The sequence below is a fragment of the Petaurus breviceps genome, unplaced genomic scaffold, assembly GCF_028583685.1.
Source record: "Petaurus breviceps papuanus isolate PSGF00001 unplaced genomic scaffold, PetGlider_PUasm1.0 38, whole genome shotgun sequence".
In the NCBI taxonomy this organism is placed as follows: Eukaryota; Metazoa; Chordata; class Mammalia; order Diprotodontia; family Petauridae; genus Petaurus; species Petaurus breviceps.
Genome location: NW_027186304.1, coordinates 50,925,134 through 50,943,960, shown reverse-complemented (window position 1 = coordinate 50,943,960; position 18,827 = coordinate 50,925,134). Strand labels below are relative to the sequence as shown.

The window sequence follows — 18,827 nt, the reverse complement described above, 5'->3', positions numbered from 1 at the left end:
GTGTGTGTGTGTGTGTGTGTGTGTGTGTGTGTGTGTGTGTGTGTGTGTGTGTGTAAAATTTGAAGAGAGAGAGAATGCTAGCAAGTAGGGGGACTCAGGGAAGACCTTGTATATGAAGTGGCACCCGAATTTAGTTTTGAAGGAAGTCAGGGATTCTTTGGGACAAAGATGAGGGAGAAGTACGTCATGAACATGGAAGAATACTTGTACAAAACCAGGGAGAAATGTCATGTGCAAAGATGAAATGTTACATACAGGTAGGTAGGAACTAGATTGTGGAGGGTTTTAAATGTTCTGCTGATAAATTTTCATTTTATCTTGGGGACAATAAAACTCCATGGATGAACTTTGAGTATGAGGGTGACATGGTCATATTGTGTTTTGGGAAAATGAATTGGTAGTGGTATGAAGGGTGGATTGAACATGGAGAGATTAGAGGCAGTGAAATCAGTTATATGGCTTTTGCATTCATCTTGGTGATAAGTGATGAAAGCCTAAATGTGGAAGGTGAGGTAGAGGGAGGAATCAAGAATAACTCTTAAGATTATGAGCCTGGGTGCTTGGAAGAATAGTGATGCTGTTAATAGAAATCAGGAATTTTGGAGGAGAGATTGCTTTAGGAGAAAACAGAATGGATTCTTGTTTCTAAATGTTAAGTTTGGGATGCCTGCAGAACATGCTGGTGGAGATACTCAGCAGGTGGTTTGTAATGTGGACATGGAGTTTAGGAGAAAGAGGGAGAGACAGATACATAGAGAGACAGAAAGAGACATAAGAGAGAGAATGATAGAAAAGGAAAGAGAAAGAGAGAGACAGAGAGAGAGAGCGAGAGAGACTGAGACAGAGAGAGAGAAAGAGCAACAGAGAGAGAGAGAGAGAGAGAGAGAGAGAACTGGGCATATAGATTGAGGAGTCTTCTGTAGAAATAGACCATGAAAGAGTATGAGAGTGGTGTATATGGCAATTTCAGCATTATATTGTGGTAGAATACCTTGCTATCTTGGGTTCTCTGGTGAGCTCAAATGTGATTTTTTTTTTTCCCATTTCTACTCTGAAGATTCTGTTGAATAATTTTGCTCAGTGAATGAGATTAAAAGTAAGTATCTTTCATATCTTTTCCTTTTTTTACAGTTTAAGGAGAAAAGGAGAATATGATGATATAATCCAGGAATTAATGAAACTGAAGAGTAAACATGATGAAGTGCTCCAAAAATTGTTAAAAGATATTGCTCATGTGATTAATGTTTACAATGCAACCAAAATGAAAGCAGATGAATGGGAACAGAGGTTAATGGAAGAAAGAAAAAAATTCATGGTTGTATACCTTTTATATTTTAATTAGTTCTTGGTTTTAAAAACATCGTTAGCTACATTATTTCTAATTCATGCTTAGGAGTTAGTAAGTACAATAAATGTAATCATGTTGAGTATTGTAAGTTGAGGACTGATTATTAGATAAAACCAGAAAGAAAAATAATTGAGTATCGAGAAAAGTTCTCTTTCTTTGATTATGTTGATTTTTTAAAAAATAGGTTATTATCAATATCTTTTACTTGTACATCATGCATATACCCCACTGTATCTTTCCCTCACTTTCCAGAAAACCATCCCTTATAACAAAGAATTTTTAATTTTTTCAAATATTTTATTTTTTTCCACTTACAGACATAATTTTTTAAAATATTCATTTAAAAAAATTTCAGTTCCAAATCCTCTTCCTCCTCTTCCCCTTTACTGAGAAGGTAAGCAATTTTATATAGGTTATACATGTGTAGTCATGCAAAATATTTCCATATTAGTCATCTTGTGAAAGAAAACAAAGACAAAAGAATACCAAGGGGAGAAAAAAAAAGATTTGCATTCAGGTTTCATCAGTTTTTTTTTTCTCTGGAGATGGATAGTATTTTTCATCATGAGTCCTTTGGAATTATCTTAGATTATTGTATTGCTAGGAAAAGGCCAGTAATTCATAGTTGATTATTATACAATATTGATGTTACTGTGTATGATATTCTCATGGTTTTTTCATTTCACTTTGCATCCATTCATATAAGTTTTTCCAGCTCTTCCTGAAAGCATCCTTAACCTAATTTGTGTTTTTTTTTAGACAAAAGTTTTATTAACTTCAAGTTCACATCATTCATTTCTGCAAGATTTTGAGTTACAAATTTTCTCCCCATTTTTCCCCTACCCACCACCCCAAAATAGTGATTCCACTGGATATGCCCTCCTCCAGTCTGCTCTCTACCATATCTTCTCCCATACACCCTCCAACTTTCCAACATTGCACTGTGGATCTCTATGCCCTGGTGCCTAAATATCTTATTTCCCAATTACATGTAAAATTATATTGATAATAGTATATATATTAAACATTTGATTTTAAAACTTTAAATTCCAGATTCATTCCCTTCCTCTTTTGTCACCCACCCTTACTGGGAAGATAAGCAACTCAATATAGGTTGTACATGTGTAGCTATGCAAAACATTTCCCTAGTAGATATGTTGTAAAAGACTGATTATATTTCCCTCCCTCCTATCCCACCTCCCAATTGTTCTATTCTCTACTTTGATCCTGTACTTTGTCAAAAGTGGGTGGTTCCAACTTCCCTCCCCCCGAGCCTGCCTTCCCTCTTATCCCCTTCCCCCCTACTCTCCTGTAGGGGGAGATACCGTATTTAGTGTGTATGTCATTCCCTTCCTCAGCCAAATTCAATGAGAATAAGCTTGACCCATTCCCTTTTGCCTTCCTGTTCTTCCCCTCCATTGTAATCATTTTCCCTTACCTCTTCTATATGAGATAGTTTACCCTAGTCTGTCTTTCCCCATCTCCTCTCGTTATATTCCTCTCTCACCTCTTAATTTCACCTTTTAAGTATCATCCTTTCCCATTAAACTGGTCCTGTGCCCTTTATCTATGTATACCTGTACACATATATACACACATTCACATATGTATGTATATGCCCATATACCCTCCTATATGGACATATATATGTATGTGTGTATATATGTATACATTTTTATTCCCTTCAATTATTCTCATACTGAGAAAAGTTTTATAAGTTACAATTATTGTTTTTTTATATAGTAGTATAAATAGTTCAACTTTGATAAGTTCCTTATGATTTCTTTTCCCTGTTTACCTTCTCATGCTTCTCTTGCTTCTTGTATCTGAATGCCAAATTTCTATTCAACTCTGTTTTTTTCATCAAGAATGCTTGAAAATCCTCTATTCCACTGAATGACCATATTTCCCCCTGGAACATGATACTCAGTTTTGCTGGATAGGTGATTCTTGGTTTTAATCCCAGCTCTTTTGACCTCTGGAATATCATATTCCAAGCCCTTTGATCCCTCAGTGTGGAAACTGCCTGGTCCTGTGTTATCCTGATTGTGTTTCCACAATATTCAAATTTTTTCTTCCTGGCTGCTTGCAATATTTTCTCCTTGATCTGGTAATTCTGGAACATGGCTATGATAAACCTAGGAGTTTTCTTTTTGGGACCTTTTTCAGGAGGTGATTGGTGGATTCTTTCAACCTCTATTTTGCCCTCTGGTTCTAAAACATCAGGGCAACTTTCCTTGAGAATTTCTTGAAGGATGATTTCTAGGTTCTTATTTTGATCATGTCTTTCAGGTAGTCCAATACTTTAAAAATTATCTCTCCTGGATCTATTTTCCAGGTCTGTGGTTTTCCCAAAGAGATATTTCACATTGCCTCCTATTTTTTTTCACTTGTTTGGATCTGTTTAATAGTATCTTGATTCCTCATAAAGTCATTAGCTTCTATTTGCTCCAATCTAATTCTGAAGGAATTATTCTCTTCAGTGAGCTTTTGAGATTCTTTTTCCATCTGAGAAATTAAGGTTTTTAAGGCATTCTTCTCCTCATTGCCTTTGTGAGCCTGTTTTGCCATTTGAATTAGTCTATTTTTTTAAGGTGTTATTTTCTTCAGACAGGTTGTTGACTCTCGTTTCATAATTTTCTTGCATAGTTCTCATTTCTCTTCCAAATTTTTCCTCCACTTCTCTTATTTGGTTTTTAAAATCCTTTTTAACCTCCTCTATGGCATGTAACCAGCTCATATTTTTCTTTAAAGCTTTTGGTGCAGGAGTTCTGACTTCACTGTCTTCTTCCTGTTCCATGCTTTAATCCTTTTTGTCCCCAAAATAAGCATGTAAAGTTGGGTTGCTCTGTTTGCTTTGCTTCCTTTGCCTGCTCATGTTGTCACTCAATTTCTTGATTTTTGGGCTTTTTGCCACAGCAGGAATTTGCCACCAGACAGGGGAGCTTCATCCCAAACGCTGGGGTTTTCTCAGCTGCTGAAGGTATTAGTTGGGTGTACTCTCTGAAGCCTCCACACACTCTGGCAAGCTGGTCACACACCCCAGGACCTCCACCCTAGACTGCAATCCAGATCCAAGCAGGTTACAGCAAGAGCAATTATGCCTCAGACTGTTTGCTTTGTCCCTCTACAGTCTGCAGACCAGGAGCTGAAGCTGCCATGTGGCAGCACCTGCATTGCTGCCGTGCCTCAGTGACTTCTCCCTCCAGGGGATAAAGGCCAACCGCACTCCTAAACTACTGGATCCCAAAGTCCACACTGCATTGTCCTTTCACTTTGTCCTTAATTTCTATGTGCTGATAACTCTGGAAACCACCACTGCTGCTGGTGATCTGATGTCCCTCTAGCTGGCAGCCGGTCAGGTCCACCCTGAGGCTAAAACCTCTGTCTTGTGCGGGGCTGGGGTTGGCTCCCAGAGTGCTGTGCTGGCTGCTCCCTGGCGGCCTGCTGTCCTCAGTGGGAGGTTAGCTTTTCTGTGTCATTTTGTGGGTTCTGTAGCTCCAAAGTTTGTTCAGAGTCACCTTTTACATGAATTGGAGTTGGTGGGAGCTGGAGCCCTGTGGAAGTTCTGGTTCTACCTGCCATCTTGACTCTGCCTCCCTAATTTGTTAAAAAATATTTATTTATTTTTAGTCTTCAACACTTCTATAGGATTTTGAATTATATATTTCCTCTCCCTTTCTCTGCTTCACCCTCCCCAAGAAGGCTTGCTGTCTAATATAGGCTATATATGTACAATCATTTGAACATATTTCTGCATTAGTCATGTTGAAAAGAAGAATTAGAACCAAGGGCAAAAACCACACACACAAAAAAGAAACAACAACAACAAAAACCAGAAAATAGTATGCTTTGATCTTTATTCAGACTCTATAGTTTTTTCTCTGGATGTGGATAGTATTTTCCATCATGAGTCTTTTGGAATGTCTTAGATCCTTCTATTGCTGAGAAGAGTTAAGACTATCAAAGTTGGTCATCACATAATGTTGCTGTTACTATGTGTAATGTTCTCCTGGTTCTGCTCACTTTACTCAGCATCAGTTCATGTAAATCCAAGTTTTTCTGAAGCCTACCCGCTCATCATTTCTTATGGAACAATAATATTCTGTCACAATCGTATACCATAAATGTTCAGTCATTCACCATTTGATGGTCATCCCTTTGATTTTCAATTATTTGTCACTGTAAAAAAAAAGTTGCTATAAATATTTTTATACAAATAGGACATGTTCCCTTTTTTCTCATCCGTTTGGGAAACAGATGTAGTAGGTCAAAAATATGTATATTTTTATAGCCTTTTGGGCATAGTTTCAGATTCCTTTCCAGAATGGTTGTATCAATTCACAACTCCAGCAACAGTGCATTATTGTCCCAATTTTCCCACGTCCCCTCCAAAATTTGTCATTTCCTTTTTCTGTCATATTAACCTATCTGATATTCATGAGGTAGTACATCAGATTTTTTTAAAACTTGCATTTCTCTAATTAATAGTGCTGTAGAACATTTTTCATATGATTGTATATAGTTTTGATTTTTTTTTCACTAGAACAATGCCCCTTCAAAACCTTTGACCATTTATGAATTGGGAAATGATTTGTATTCTTATAAATTTGAGTCTGTTTTTATATATTTGAGAATGTCCTTTATCAGAGAAACTTGCCATATTTTTTTCCTCTAGTTTTCTGCTTTCCTTCAAATCCTGGCTGCATTGGTTTTAATGTAATCAAAATTACCCATTTTACATTTCATGATGCTTTCTCTCTCTTACTTGGTCATAAATTCTTCCCTTATCCATATATCTGACAGGTAAACAATCTGATGTTCCCATAGTTTGCTTATGGTATCATCCTTCATGTCTAAATCATGTACCTTTTTTGACCTTACAATGTGAGATGCTGGTCTATACCTGGTTTCTGCCAAACTGCTTTCTAATTTTCCCAGCAGTTTTCATCAAATAGCGAGTTCTTGTCCACAAAGCTTAGAGCTATACATTTATCAAACACTAGATTACTATAATCATGTACTACTGTGTATTGTGTACTTAATCTGATCCACTGATCTGCCAGTCTATTACTTAGCCAGTACCAGTTTGTTTTGATAATTACCATTTTGTAATACAGTTTGAAATCAGATATGGCCAAGCCACATTCCTTAACTTTTTTAATTCATTTCTTTGATATTCTTGGCCTTTTATTCTCCCCAAATGAATTTTGTTATTAATTTTCTGGATGTATAAAATAGTTTTTGGTATCTTTGTATGACACTGAATAAATAAATACATTTTAGGTGGAATTGTCATTTCTATTATATTGGCTTGATCTACCAATGAATAATTAATATTTTTCCAATTGTTTAGATCTGTCTTTATTTGAATGAAAAGTGTTTTGTAATTCTGTTCATGTAGTTCCTGGGTTTGTGTTGGCAGATAGATTTCCAAGTATTTGATATTGCCTACAACTATTTTTTTTTAAAGCAATTGGAGTTAAGTAACTTGCTCAAGGTTACATGGCCAGTTATTTCTGGGTGTGGTGCTGAGTATCGGAGCCCAGATTTGATCCTGACACTGGAGCCGGTGCTCTTACTTGCTGAGCCACCTGGCCACCCCTAAGCAATTGGGGTTAAGTAACTTGCTCAAGGTTACACGGCCAGGTGTTTCTGGGTGGGTGCTAAGTGTCTCAGTCCAGGATTCGATCTCCAGGTCATCCTAACACTGGAGCCAGTGCTCTTACTCGCTGTGCTACCTGGCCACCTCTACAACTATTTTTAATGGATTTTTTCTATATATCTTTTAGTCTTTGACTTTTGAAGTAATATATAGAAATGCTGATGATTTATGGTTTATTTTATATATTATATTTATATATCTATATATACATTTTATATCTATATATATTATATATCTATATATTTAATATTTATATATATAATAAAGGGTTTATTTTATATCCTGAAACATTATTAAAGTTGTTAATTATTTCAGCTAGTTTTTTAGTTTCTCTTTTTAATTTTATTTTTAATTTATGAAATAAAGCAAGCATTTCCATAATAGCAGAATAATAAAAAGAAAATTGCACATGAAACTGTTTATTATGTACAACTTGCTATCCCTTTTAAATATATAATAAAGTTATTGTGTATATTTCTTTTTTTCTTCCTCCCCCTACTCCTTAGAGATAGTTATTACACACAAATATGTGTACATACATATATGTGAAGTCATTTTCTATGTGTTTTTCTATTTTTCAGATTTTTCTCTGAATACAAATACCTTCCTCCTTCATATGACCTTTATGATTAATTTGGGTGTTTATAACAGAATGAATTAGTCACTTAAAGTTGTTCTTAAAACAGTATTGCTGTTACTGTATACAGTGTATTCTTGGTTCTGCTCATTTTGCTCTTCATTATTTTGTGCAAGTATAACTATATTTTTCTAAAATCATCAAGCTCATCATTTCTGATAGCACAGTAGTATTCCATCATGATCATAGACCACAACTTGTATAGCTATCCCCCACCTAACAGGTATCCCAGCAATTTCCAGTTCTTTGCCACCACAAAGACAGCTGCTATAAATATTTTAAAATGTATGTGTTCTTTTCCTTTTTCCCTAATCATCTTTGGAAATAGACCTAGTAGTGGTATGGCTTGATTAAAGGGAATAGGCAGTTTAATAACTCTTTGTGCATAATTCCAGATTGCTCTCCAAGATGGTTGGATCAGTTCACAATTCCACCGACAATGAATGGGTCACAATTTTTCCACATCTTTTCCACCATTTGTCACTTCCCCCTTCAACCATTTTAGCCAGTCTGATAGGTATAAAATGATACCGTGTTTCCCCGATAATAAGACCTATCCCGAAAATAAGCCCTCCCCTTACAGTGTAAGATTCCTGTAAAATCAGCCCTCCCCTGAAAATAAGCCCTATTGAGATTGCTACTGTAGTGAAGGTGATCCCCTGCACTACACGCTACATTATGGTACCCTCTGTATGCACCGTCCCCTCCCCCCCCGGGTGAAATGCACACCGCGCTCCTAGCTGCATCCAATCAGAGCTGCAATAGTGAGCACGTCATCCTGTTCTTCCCAAGTGATTTGCTTATTGAATGAAGGTACATTTTTTTGTTCACATTTACCTGTTTATTAAAATTGCTGTCAATGTTCATTAAAATAAGCCCTCCCCTGAAAATAAGCCCCCTGGTGTTTTTCTGTCCAAAAAACTAATAAGACAGTGTCTTATTATTGGGGAAACACGGTATCTCAAGGTTGTAATTTGCATTTCTCTAAATAATAGTTATTTAGAGAATTTTTTATATGACTATAAATTGTTTTGATTTCTTCTTTGGAAAACTGCCTTTTACTGTTTGATTGTGAAATAACTTGTATTCTTATAGATTTTTACAAAGTTTTCCTATATTTAAGATATGAGACTTTTATCTGAGAAAGTCTTTAAAATGTTTTTTTTCCCTGATTTTCTGCTTTCCTTCTGATATTGGCTACATTTGTTTTATTTGTACAAAATCTTTTAAATTTATGCAGTCAAAATGATCAATTTTATACCTCTTTGCTCTCTATCTCTTATTTATTCATAAATTATTGGACTGTTCATAAGTCTGATAAGACTGTTCTGTCTTCTTCAGATCTTCTTTTAATATCTCTCTTTACATCTACATCATTTTGACCTTGATTGATTCTCTAGGATTCTCCAAGTACAACATTATATCACCCGCAAAGAATGATGATTTTGTTTCCTTCTTGCTTATTCTAATTCTTTCAATTTTTTTCTTGTCTTATTGCTCTAGCTAGCATTTTTAGTACAATACTGAATAATAGTGATGATAATAGGCATCCTTGCTTCACCCTACTCTTATTAAGAAGGCTTCTAGCTTACCTCATTTAAGAGAATGCTTGCTAATGGTTTTAGATAGATACTCCTTATCACTGAGAGGAAATATCCATTGATTCTTCTTCTTTCTTGTGTTTTTAATAGGAATGAGTATTGTATTTTCTCAGAAGCTTTTCCTGCTTCTATTGAGATAATCATATGACTTCTCTTGGTTTTGTTATTGATATGGTCAGTTATGCTGATAGTTTTCCTAATATTAAGCCAGTCCTGATTCCCTGGTATAAATCCAATCTGGTCATAGTGTATGATTTTTGTGATATATTGTTATAATCTACTTGTTAATATTCTATTTAAAATTTTTGCATCAGCAACATTCTGTAATAATCAACTGTGATAGACTTAGCTCTTCTCAGTGGTACAGTGATCCAAGACAATTCCAAAAGACTCATGATGGAAAATGTTATCCACATCCAGACAGTACGGTCTGAATACAGATCAAAGGTTACTATTTTCACCCCCCCCCCCTTTATGGTTTTTTACTATTGCTCTGATTCTTCTTTCCCAACATATTTAACATGATTGTACATGTAAAACCTATATCAAATTTTTTGCTGTCTTGGGGAGGGGGGAGGGAAGGGAAGTAGGGAGACAAATTTGGAACTCACAATCTTACAAAAATGAATGTTGAAAACTATCTTTACATATAATTGGAAAAAAGATAAAATACTATTAAGTGCAAAAAAAATTTGGATACTATACCACTTGGTGCATATATGTTTAGTACTGATATTACTTCATTGTCTATGGTACCTTTTAGCAGGATCTACTTTACTTCCTTTTCTCCTTTAATTGAGTCTATTTTGCTTTTTCTTTATCTGCGATCTGGATTGCTACCCTTGCTTTTTTTACTTGAGCTGAAGTGTAATCGATTCTGCTCCAGCACCATCTTGTATTCATTTTCTGTTTCTCTGCTTGAAATGTGTTTCTTGTAATCAACATATTATACGATTCTGGGTTTTTGTTTCTTTGTTTGTTTTTATCAATTCTGCTGTCTACTTCTGTTTTATGGGAGAGTTCATTCCATTCACATTCACAGTTATGATTACTATGTATTTCCTTCCATCCTCTTTTTCCTCTTGTTTGTCCTTTCTCCCCTTTTACCCTTTCCCTTTTAGACAATGTTTTGCTTCTTTTTTACCATCTCCCTGGTCTTCCCTCTCTTCTGTGAGTTCCTCCCCTCCCTACCCTGCCAACCTTTACTCAACACCTACTTTTTTTTTTTTTTTGGCTCATCCTTTTTGGGCTTTTTCCTTCATTTAAATTTGAGTTCTGCTTCCAGAGTGGAAGGGGCATTGTCTTAGGCTTCTTGTACCAGGGCTACAAACCCAGGCTATTTGCCTAGTGCTGCACTGATGTTGCTGTGAGGCCTTAGGGGGATCCTCATTTCTGGCACTACACTGAAGGGTTCAGGTGGAGGTTGGGTGGTGCTGCTGGAGGCTGTAGGGGTCTGGCAGCTTACCTGGTGCTGGATTGGGGTCCTAGTGCTGGTGTCTGGTATGTGTTGAGGTCAGTGATGTGTTTCTGCATTTTCCTGGGGCTACACTGAAGCCCATGATGATCTGGCTGCTGCAGGCTACCTGTCTGCCTGGGGTTATGCTGGAGCATGTTCTTAGAGCTGGAATATGCCTATTTCCCCTGGCTATGTTCAAGCATGTGTGTTGGGGGAGGGGGTCCTGATGTTGATGTTTGCCTGTTGTGCCACACTGGGACTCAGTATCTCCCACTGGTTTGCTGTGGGGGAGCTTGCTGCTGGTTTGCTGGAATCATTTCTGTTCTGGACTGTACTCTCCTTTTTCCTGAATGAGACAGACCTTTGCTGTTGACTTTCCAAGTTTCTTGGGCTAAAAGATTTTTTTAGCCTATCTTTTTGCTGTTTCTGCTGTTCCAGGCTTTGTTTTGGGGTACTGTTTTATGTTTGTTTGGAGGTGAATATGGGAGAATTATGGTGATGTACTGCTTACTCCGCCAGCTTGGTTCCTGGAAGTAGTTTTGAAAAACTGTTTTTCTTCTGACTGCTGTCTCTCCCAATGCAATCTCCATTCTGTCTGGGCCCTTACCTATTTCTTTTCTTCCTCTCTACTTCCTGGTAGAGTAAGATAGATATCTATACCCAACTGAGTGTGGATGTCCTTCCTTTTAAAGCCAATTCCACTGTCCTCCCCTCTCCTGCCCCGCTACTGGCTCTTTTGTGCTTATCTTATATAATTTACCCTATTCTATCTCTCTCTCCCCTATTCTTCTGGTGCATCCATTTTTCTCATTACTTAATTTTACTTTTTTGTGTTTCATTCCATCATAGTCAACTTATATCTGTGCACTCTGTCTATATACACTTCTTCTAACTGTCCTAATAATGATAAATTTCTTAGGAGTTACAAGTATCATTTCCCCTGTAGGATTGTAAAAGTTTAATCATATCAAGTTCCTTCTGATTTCTCTTTCATATTTACCTTTTTATACTTTTCTCGAGTTGTATATTTGAAAGTAAAAGTTTTGATTCAGCTGTGGTCTTTTCATTAGGAATTCTTGAAAGTCTCCAATTCCATTAAATTTTCATTTTTTCTTCTGAAGGATTATGCTTAGTTTTGCTGTGTAGGTGATTCTTGGCTGTAATCCTAGCTTTTTTGCCATCTGGAATATCATATCGCAAGCCCTCCAATTCTTTAATGCAGAAGCTGCTAAATCTTGTGTTATCCTGACCGTGGCTCCACAATATTTGAATAGTTTCTTCCTGGCACTATTTTCTCCTTGACCTGGGAGCTCCAGAATTTGGTTGTAATATTCCTGAGAGTTTTCATTTTAGGCTCTTTCAGGAGGTGATTGGTAGATTCAATTTCTATTTTACCCTCTGGGTCCAGGATATCAGGGTAGTTTTCTTTGATGATTTCTTGAACTATATCTAGTTTTGTTTTGTTTTATCATGACTTTCAGGTAATCCAGTAATTCTTTTCTTTTTTTTTTGGAGGGGCAATTGGTGTTAAGTGACTTGCCCAAGGTCACATGGCTAGTAAGTGTTAAGTGTTTGAGGCTGGATTTCAACTCAGGTCCTTCTGACTCCAGGGCCAGTGCTCTATTCACTGTACCACCTAGCTGCCTAGCCCAATAATTCTTAAATTATTTCTCCTTGATCTATTTTCTAGGTCAGTTATTTATTTTTCTTTCTGATGAGATATTTTACATTTTTTCTATTTTTCTGTTCTTTTGAATTTATTGTTTTATTGTTTCTTGATGTCTCATGGAGTCATTAGTTTCTACTTACTCAATTCTGCCTTTTTTTTTGCTTTTTGGAGGGCAATTGGGGTTAAGTGACTTGCCCAAGGTCACATGGCTGGTTTTGTATGTGTGTGTGTGTGTGTGTGTGTGTGTTAAATGTCTGAGGCCAGATTTGAACTCAGGTCTCCTGACTCCAGGCTGGTGCTCTATTCACTGCACCACCTAGCCACTCCCTCAATTCTGCTTCTTTTTTTTTTTTAAGCAACTGGGGTTAAGTAACTTGCTTAAGGTTACACGGCCAGTTATTTCTGGGTGTGGTGCTGAGTATCTGAGCTCGGGATTCGATCCAGGTCATCCCGACACTGGAGCCGGTGCTCTTACTCGCTGAGCCACCTGGCCGCCCCTCAATTCTGCTTCTTAAGAAGTTCTTCTCTCTAGTGGATTTTAGTGCCTCTTTTGCTATTTGGCTTATTCTGTTTTCCAAGGTGTTATTTTCTTTAGTAATTTTTGTTCCTCCTTTACCAAACTGTTCCCTCTTTTTTCCCCATGATTTTCTTGCCTTGTTCTCCCTTCTTTACCCAATTTTTCTTCCACCTCTCTTATTGGGTTTCTAAAACCCTTTTTGAGCTCTTCTGGGATCTGAGACCAATTCGCATTTTTCTTTGAGGTTTTGCATGTAGCTGCTTTAATTTAATCATTGTCTTCCAAGTTTGTGTTTTGATCTTCCCTCTCACCGTAGTAACTTTCTGTTGTCAGTAACTTTCTTTGTTGTTGTTTTTTGCTCATTTTTTTTCTCTAGCTTATTTATTTACTTTTAACTTTATGTCAAAATAGGACTCTACTCCAAGGGTTGAGGGGACACTGTTCCAATCTTTAGGATCTGTGTGCTTCTGTTTTCAGAGCTAGCTCAGTGGGTTTGCCATCTCTCAGTTCTTTCAAGGTGGTATGATTTAAGGAGTGGTGTGGTCACAGTTCTCCTGGTCTGTGAGTCACCAAAGGTACTGTTTTCTGAACTGGAACAAGGACTAATGTCTCAGCTTCTGGTAATGTTCCTCTTTGCCCTGGGAATGTGACCAGGAACCATGTGTAGGCAATGCAGCAGAGTCCCACTTACAGTGCCAGCAAATGATCTTTTGTAATCTCCTTCTGAGCAGTTGTCTGACTCCCTTACCTTCTGTGGGCTGGGAGCTCAGGAAACTGACAGAGCTGTCTATTCAGTCACTCCTAAAGCCTGCTGGTGACTTGTTGGGCATAGCCTGTACTGTGACCTGCGCTGGACTGCATTCCACTCTTAACCCAGTGAGACAGCCCTTTCCTACTGACATTCAAAGATATCTTTGCCTGGAAAATTTTTTTGCCCCATCCTTTTCTTGGTTCTGCTACTCCAGAATTCATTATGAGACATTATTTTAAAGGTTTTTTAGGGGTCTATTTGCAAGAACTCAGGTAAATCACTGCCTCTACTCAGCTATCTAAACTCCATGCCTACAAAGACTTTTTTTAAAAAGAGGAAAAGAAAAAAATTGTCAAAACCTATCAACATATCAAATTAATTTGATATTATATGCAATATTTCACCTCCATGGATTACAATCTTTATAAAGGAACAGGCAAAGATATCTTCTAATGTCTCTTCTTTAGGACCAATCTTGATCTTTTTAATTTTGATTTTTATATTTTTCCAGTTACATGTAAAAATAGTTTTGAAATAATTAAAAATGATATTTGCAAATTATTTTGAAAATTTTTCAATTTTAAGTTCCAAATTCTCTCCTTCCCCCACCCTTGCCTCTGCCCCCCCCTTGAGAAGGCAAGCAGTTTGCTATAGATTATAATATGCAATCATGTAAAACATAGTCTTTTAAATTTTGAAGCATTCAATTTTGGTTGTTTTGTGGTTACTGTTATTTCCTTACATTGTTGTCATTGTGTTTGTTACTTTCCTGGATCTGCTTACTTTCCTCTGCTTTAGTCATGTAAGGTTTTTTTTCCTGCATCCTGGTATTCATCATGTTTCTTATAGCCCGGTAATATTCCATTACATTCATGCACAACAATTCATTTAACCATTCTCCACTTGATAGGCATCTACTTATTTCCAGTTCTTTACTATAACAAAAAGGGCTGTCATCAACATTTTGTTGTATATGGAGCCTTTTTTTTTTTTTTTTTTTTTTTTTCTCAATTACTTTCTTGTGATGTATAACAATCTATTTTATATGTCAAAGAGTTGCAGCATTTTTTTTTTATTCTTTTTTTTAAATTTTTTTTTTCTTTTTGTTTGCTTTTATTTATTTTAATTTTTTTTTTAATAAAAAGGGCTGTCATAAAAATTTTTTTTTTTTTGGTGCTTTTTTTTTTTTTTTTTTTGCTTTTCCTCAATCACTTTCTAGGAGTATATGACAAACTGTGAAATTTCTGGGTCAAAGAGTATGAGCATTTTAATCATTTTATTTGCAAATTTTAAATTGTTTTCTGGAGTGGTTATACCAGTTCCCAGTTTTATAAGAATCATTAGTATGCCCATCTTTGCACAACTCCTCTTATATTGACTACTCCCATCATTGGTTATCTTTGCCAATTTGTGAGCCATGAGGTAAAACCTCAAGGTTGCTTTGATTTACATTTCTCTTATTATTTAGAACATTCTTTCATATGGTTATTAATAGCTTGCACTTCTTCTTTTGAGAATTGTTTGCTTAATCTCCTGACAGTTTATCTATTTGGAAATGAATTTTGATCAGATATTTTTATAATTTTTTATGCCTTGTTTATATTAGAATAGACTCAACTGGTAAATAGTACCTCTGAGCAAAATTTTTGGCATTTTTTTTTAGCAGTGTCATTTTTATTAGGTTTTGTTGGGGCAACTGTTTTCTAACTGTGGGATTAAAAAGGAGTGACTATGGCTTTAAAAACAACTACCTTAAAGCCTAAATGTATCATAATTTTTTTGGCAAGATCTCTGAATCAAAAGCATTCCTGATAGCCCAGGCACTCTGAGTCTCAACTTCTTAATCTACCAGATGGGGGAAATAATTATTACAATAAAGGTAATAGTAGCTGCTATTTATATACTACTTTAAAACTTCCAAAGTGCTTTATAGATATTATTTCATTCAGTTCTCATAACAATCTTATGAAGTAGATGCTATTATTCTCCTCAATTTACAGATTAGGAAAAGCAAGGCTTATATATCCGAGTCTGAGTCAGGATGCAAACTCAAGTCTTCTTGAAACTGAGTCCAGCATTCTATCCATGTGGCCAGGCTATCTACTCCCTACTTAACTCTGAGTTGTAAACACATTATATGGACCAGTTCTCTTTATTGTTTCTTTTTCTGGGCTCTGGTTACCATACACTTCCTAGTCCACTGCTTGGGAAATACAACTTAATGAATGGTGAGTAGAACTCACTGACCTAAGGCTGACTCAAGATTTTGTGCTATGCTTAGTGATTTGTCCTCTAGCTGCCTTCTGAGTTCTTTGGTATAATCTTAAACAGTTTATCCTGACACTAGATTAGTGATTTTGAATGTTTCTTTCCATTCTGGCCTGAGTTACTGAGGAAGTTTTGGAGAGAGTAGGATATAAGAGATTAGGCATTAAGAGAAATCTAAGCCAAATTTGGGCACTGAGGCACATTCACATCCTGCTTTACAGATGATGAGATGTTTCATTAAAGGTACTTCATGGCTCTTAGGGCCTTTACCCTTTAGTCTCCAATTTCAAAATGAGTGCAAGGCAGAAACCATATCTTTTCTAAACTTTGTATCTCTTCCAGTGTGTAACACAAATGTATTCACACATTAGATTCTTAAGAAGTGATTATTGAATGGAATTGAAAATTAAATTGCTTCTAGCCCTAAAATTCATCTTTTAAAATGCAGTTTATCCCATGTTCACTGAGACCTGGATATTAAAATGTCTTTTTCCTGACAAGATATTTTTCTTGTGCTTTGTCACTTTCGTTCTAGGTTGCTCCTTTATTTTTTTTTTAAGTTTTACTTGTTCCTACATTGTTTGACTTAACCAATGATGATAACACATAGTGATATTGTTTAAATTACACCCAAGTTTTTCACTTTAAGTTCATTAATTTTCTGCCTTGATACCTGGAAGTAGATGACCAGAATTCAAAACTTCCTCTCATGGGGATATCTGGGAAGCAGAATCTAATACACCAAGATGGTAGCCAATGAGAAATCCTTCTTACAGCAACAAACAGAAGGCATGGTCTTAGTTGGTGGCAGTAGCATTATATTGTCACATTTTAAATTGAACAAAAGGGTAAACTGAGGCCATTCTCCAAGCAAGATAACATTTATTAACAGGGGCAATGAGGTCTATTTATTGAATGGGCATTATATCACTCAAAAGCAGAACCTTAAAAGACCTTAGCCCAAAAGGGCCAGGGTCTCCCATTGCATCCTAGGCCATCTCCAGTCATCCTGATGAATATCTGGTCACTGGACTCAGATGGTTCTGGAGGATAGAGTGAGGCTGGTGAATTTGTACTGCCCTCCCTTACACAAATACAAGTCCACTGAAAGTCACGCCATTATCTCCCTGATGTTGTGGTCCTCTTTGAGAATGAAGGACAAGCACAGGCCTGCCAATAAATAGGTCAATATCTTGCCTCCATTTATGCCAGAAGAGCCTGAGTAAAAGGACAGCTTCCCTTTTATAGAACAAAGAACATAACGGGGTAGATGACATCATGGGATCAGGGATAAAATGATTGGTTACTAAGCTGAGGTACAGGAACAACAGATTGGTTGAAAGTTTGGTAATGTGGGCTAGTAACAACTCCTACCCCCGCCCCTTCTTCTCTCATGAGACTAAGAAATTCTCATGGCTTGGATCCCGGTGTGAGGCAGCAGCCCAGGCATTTGAACAGCAAACCAGACATTGCTGAAGGATAGCTTTGTGGTGTAAAGATATCAGGATTGACTCCCTTGATTTCACATACATTTCCCAAGATCAGTTAAGTTCCTTGAAACAAGAAAAGCTGAACTTTTAGACTTAATCCATTATAGGCCAGCCTAACTAAATTCAGAGACAAGGAGCCATGGCTTAAGCAGTTAAAGGACAAAATCAATTAATTGTAAATAGGATCAATACATAAATGATACAGGATCAATGTTAATCTCAGGATGTTAAGATACATACATATAAGGAGCCAGAGCACTTGAGTGAGAATCAATGGAACGGCTGTTGTCAAGGGACTGCACAACAGGCTGCCTGTACAAAAAGAGGAGAGAGATTTCAGAAAATAGATCATAAAATGACCATAGATAATGCTATAGTAAGGGGTGTCTGCCATAGCCCATTGCCAAAAGCAGAGCAGCTGATACATTCTTGACTTGGAGTAGTGATGATTCCATTCATCAAAAAAATAGTTTAAAAAGATAAGAAAAAAGGTGGTAAAAAAAAGTGTACATACAGCAGGCCTGTTGTATATTCCCCCATTTATGTGGCATGACCTGCTTTTGATGATGTCATACTAGTTCTTTATATTCAACATTTCTTTTTCTAGGCATTTTTACACCATCCCTCCGGTATTACATTATGAAATTTTGTCAGGAATTTATATCTCTTTCCCACTAGGAGATATTCTGGAGGAACGTCAAGCTTTTCATGGTTACCCCAGAGCAGAGGACCTTTTGATCTCCCTACTCCACCTCTCCATGGGTGACCATTCCCCATCCCTAGAAAGTATTTCTTATACCCCTCTGCCTCTTGGAATCCCTGACTTCCTTCAAGTCAGCTCAGGTAGCATCTTCGACATGAGGCATTTCATGTTGCTTGTACCCCTTCAAAATGACTTTGTAATTATGTTTTGTATGTACTTATATTCATCCATGTTCTCCTCCTCTTTCCTCCATTGCCTCCCCAGAGAAGATAAGGATGGGCTAATTCGGTTTTGTTTTTGGCATTCCCAGTGCTTAATAAGGACTTGTTGATTAATTAATTGATAAACAAGCTAGTACCTTTGATTAAGTTAATAAGTAAGTAAATACCTTTTCCTTAGGATCACAGTCTATTATACCTGGTGCTTTGCTCACAGAAACAGAATAACTCCTTATCACTGTCTTGTCAATATATTCTCAGTTGGTAGATTTAGGCCCCATGTGGCAAGGCCTCTCATGGTGTTTGATTTGAAGGGAGGCAGAATAGACAGGTCTAGCCTTTTCTTCCCCCACCTTTCTCCAAGGGAGATTTTCATTCCTTCCAAGAGGGGAAGCATGAGGTTGGGGCCAAAGGCCACTTGTTCCTCCCCCTCCAACTCCTTTTCCTCCTCCTCCTCCATCATCATCATCATCATCATCATCATCATCATCATCATCATCATCA

General features: G+C 36.8%; 1 protein-coding gene across 1 annotated transcript in view; it reads left to right on the top strand.

The window, feature by feature from the left end:
• The window catches only part of CCDC178 (coiled-coil domain containing 178), a 163,557-nt gene that overhangs the window by 108,096 nt on the left and 36,634 nt on the right, over positions 1–18,827 (top strand). Inside the window, exon 12 of the mRNA XM_069099541.1 lies at positions 1,132–1,315. Within this exon, the coding sequence (XP_068955642.1) occupies positions 1,132–1,315 (184 nt within the window). The remainder of the gene's footprint in view (positions 1–1,131; positions 1,316–18,827) is intronic.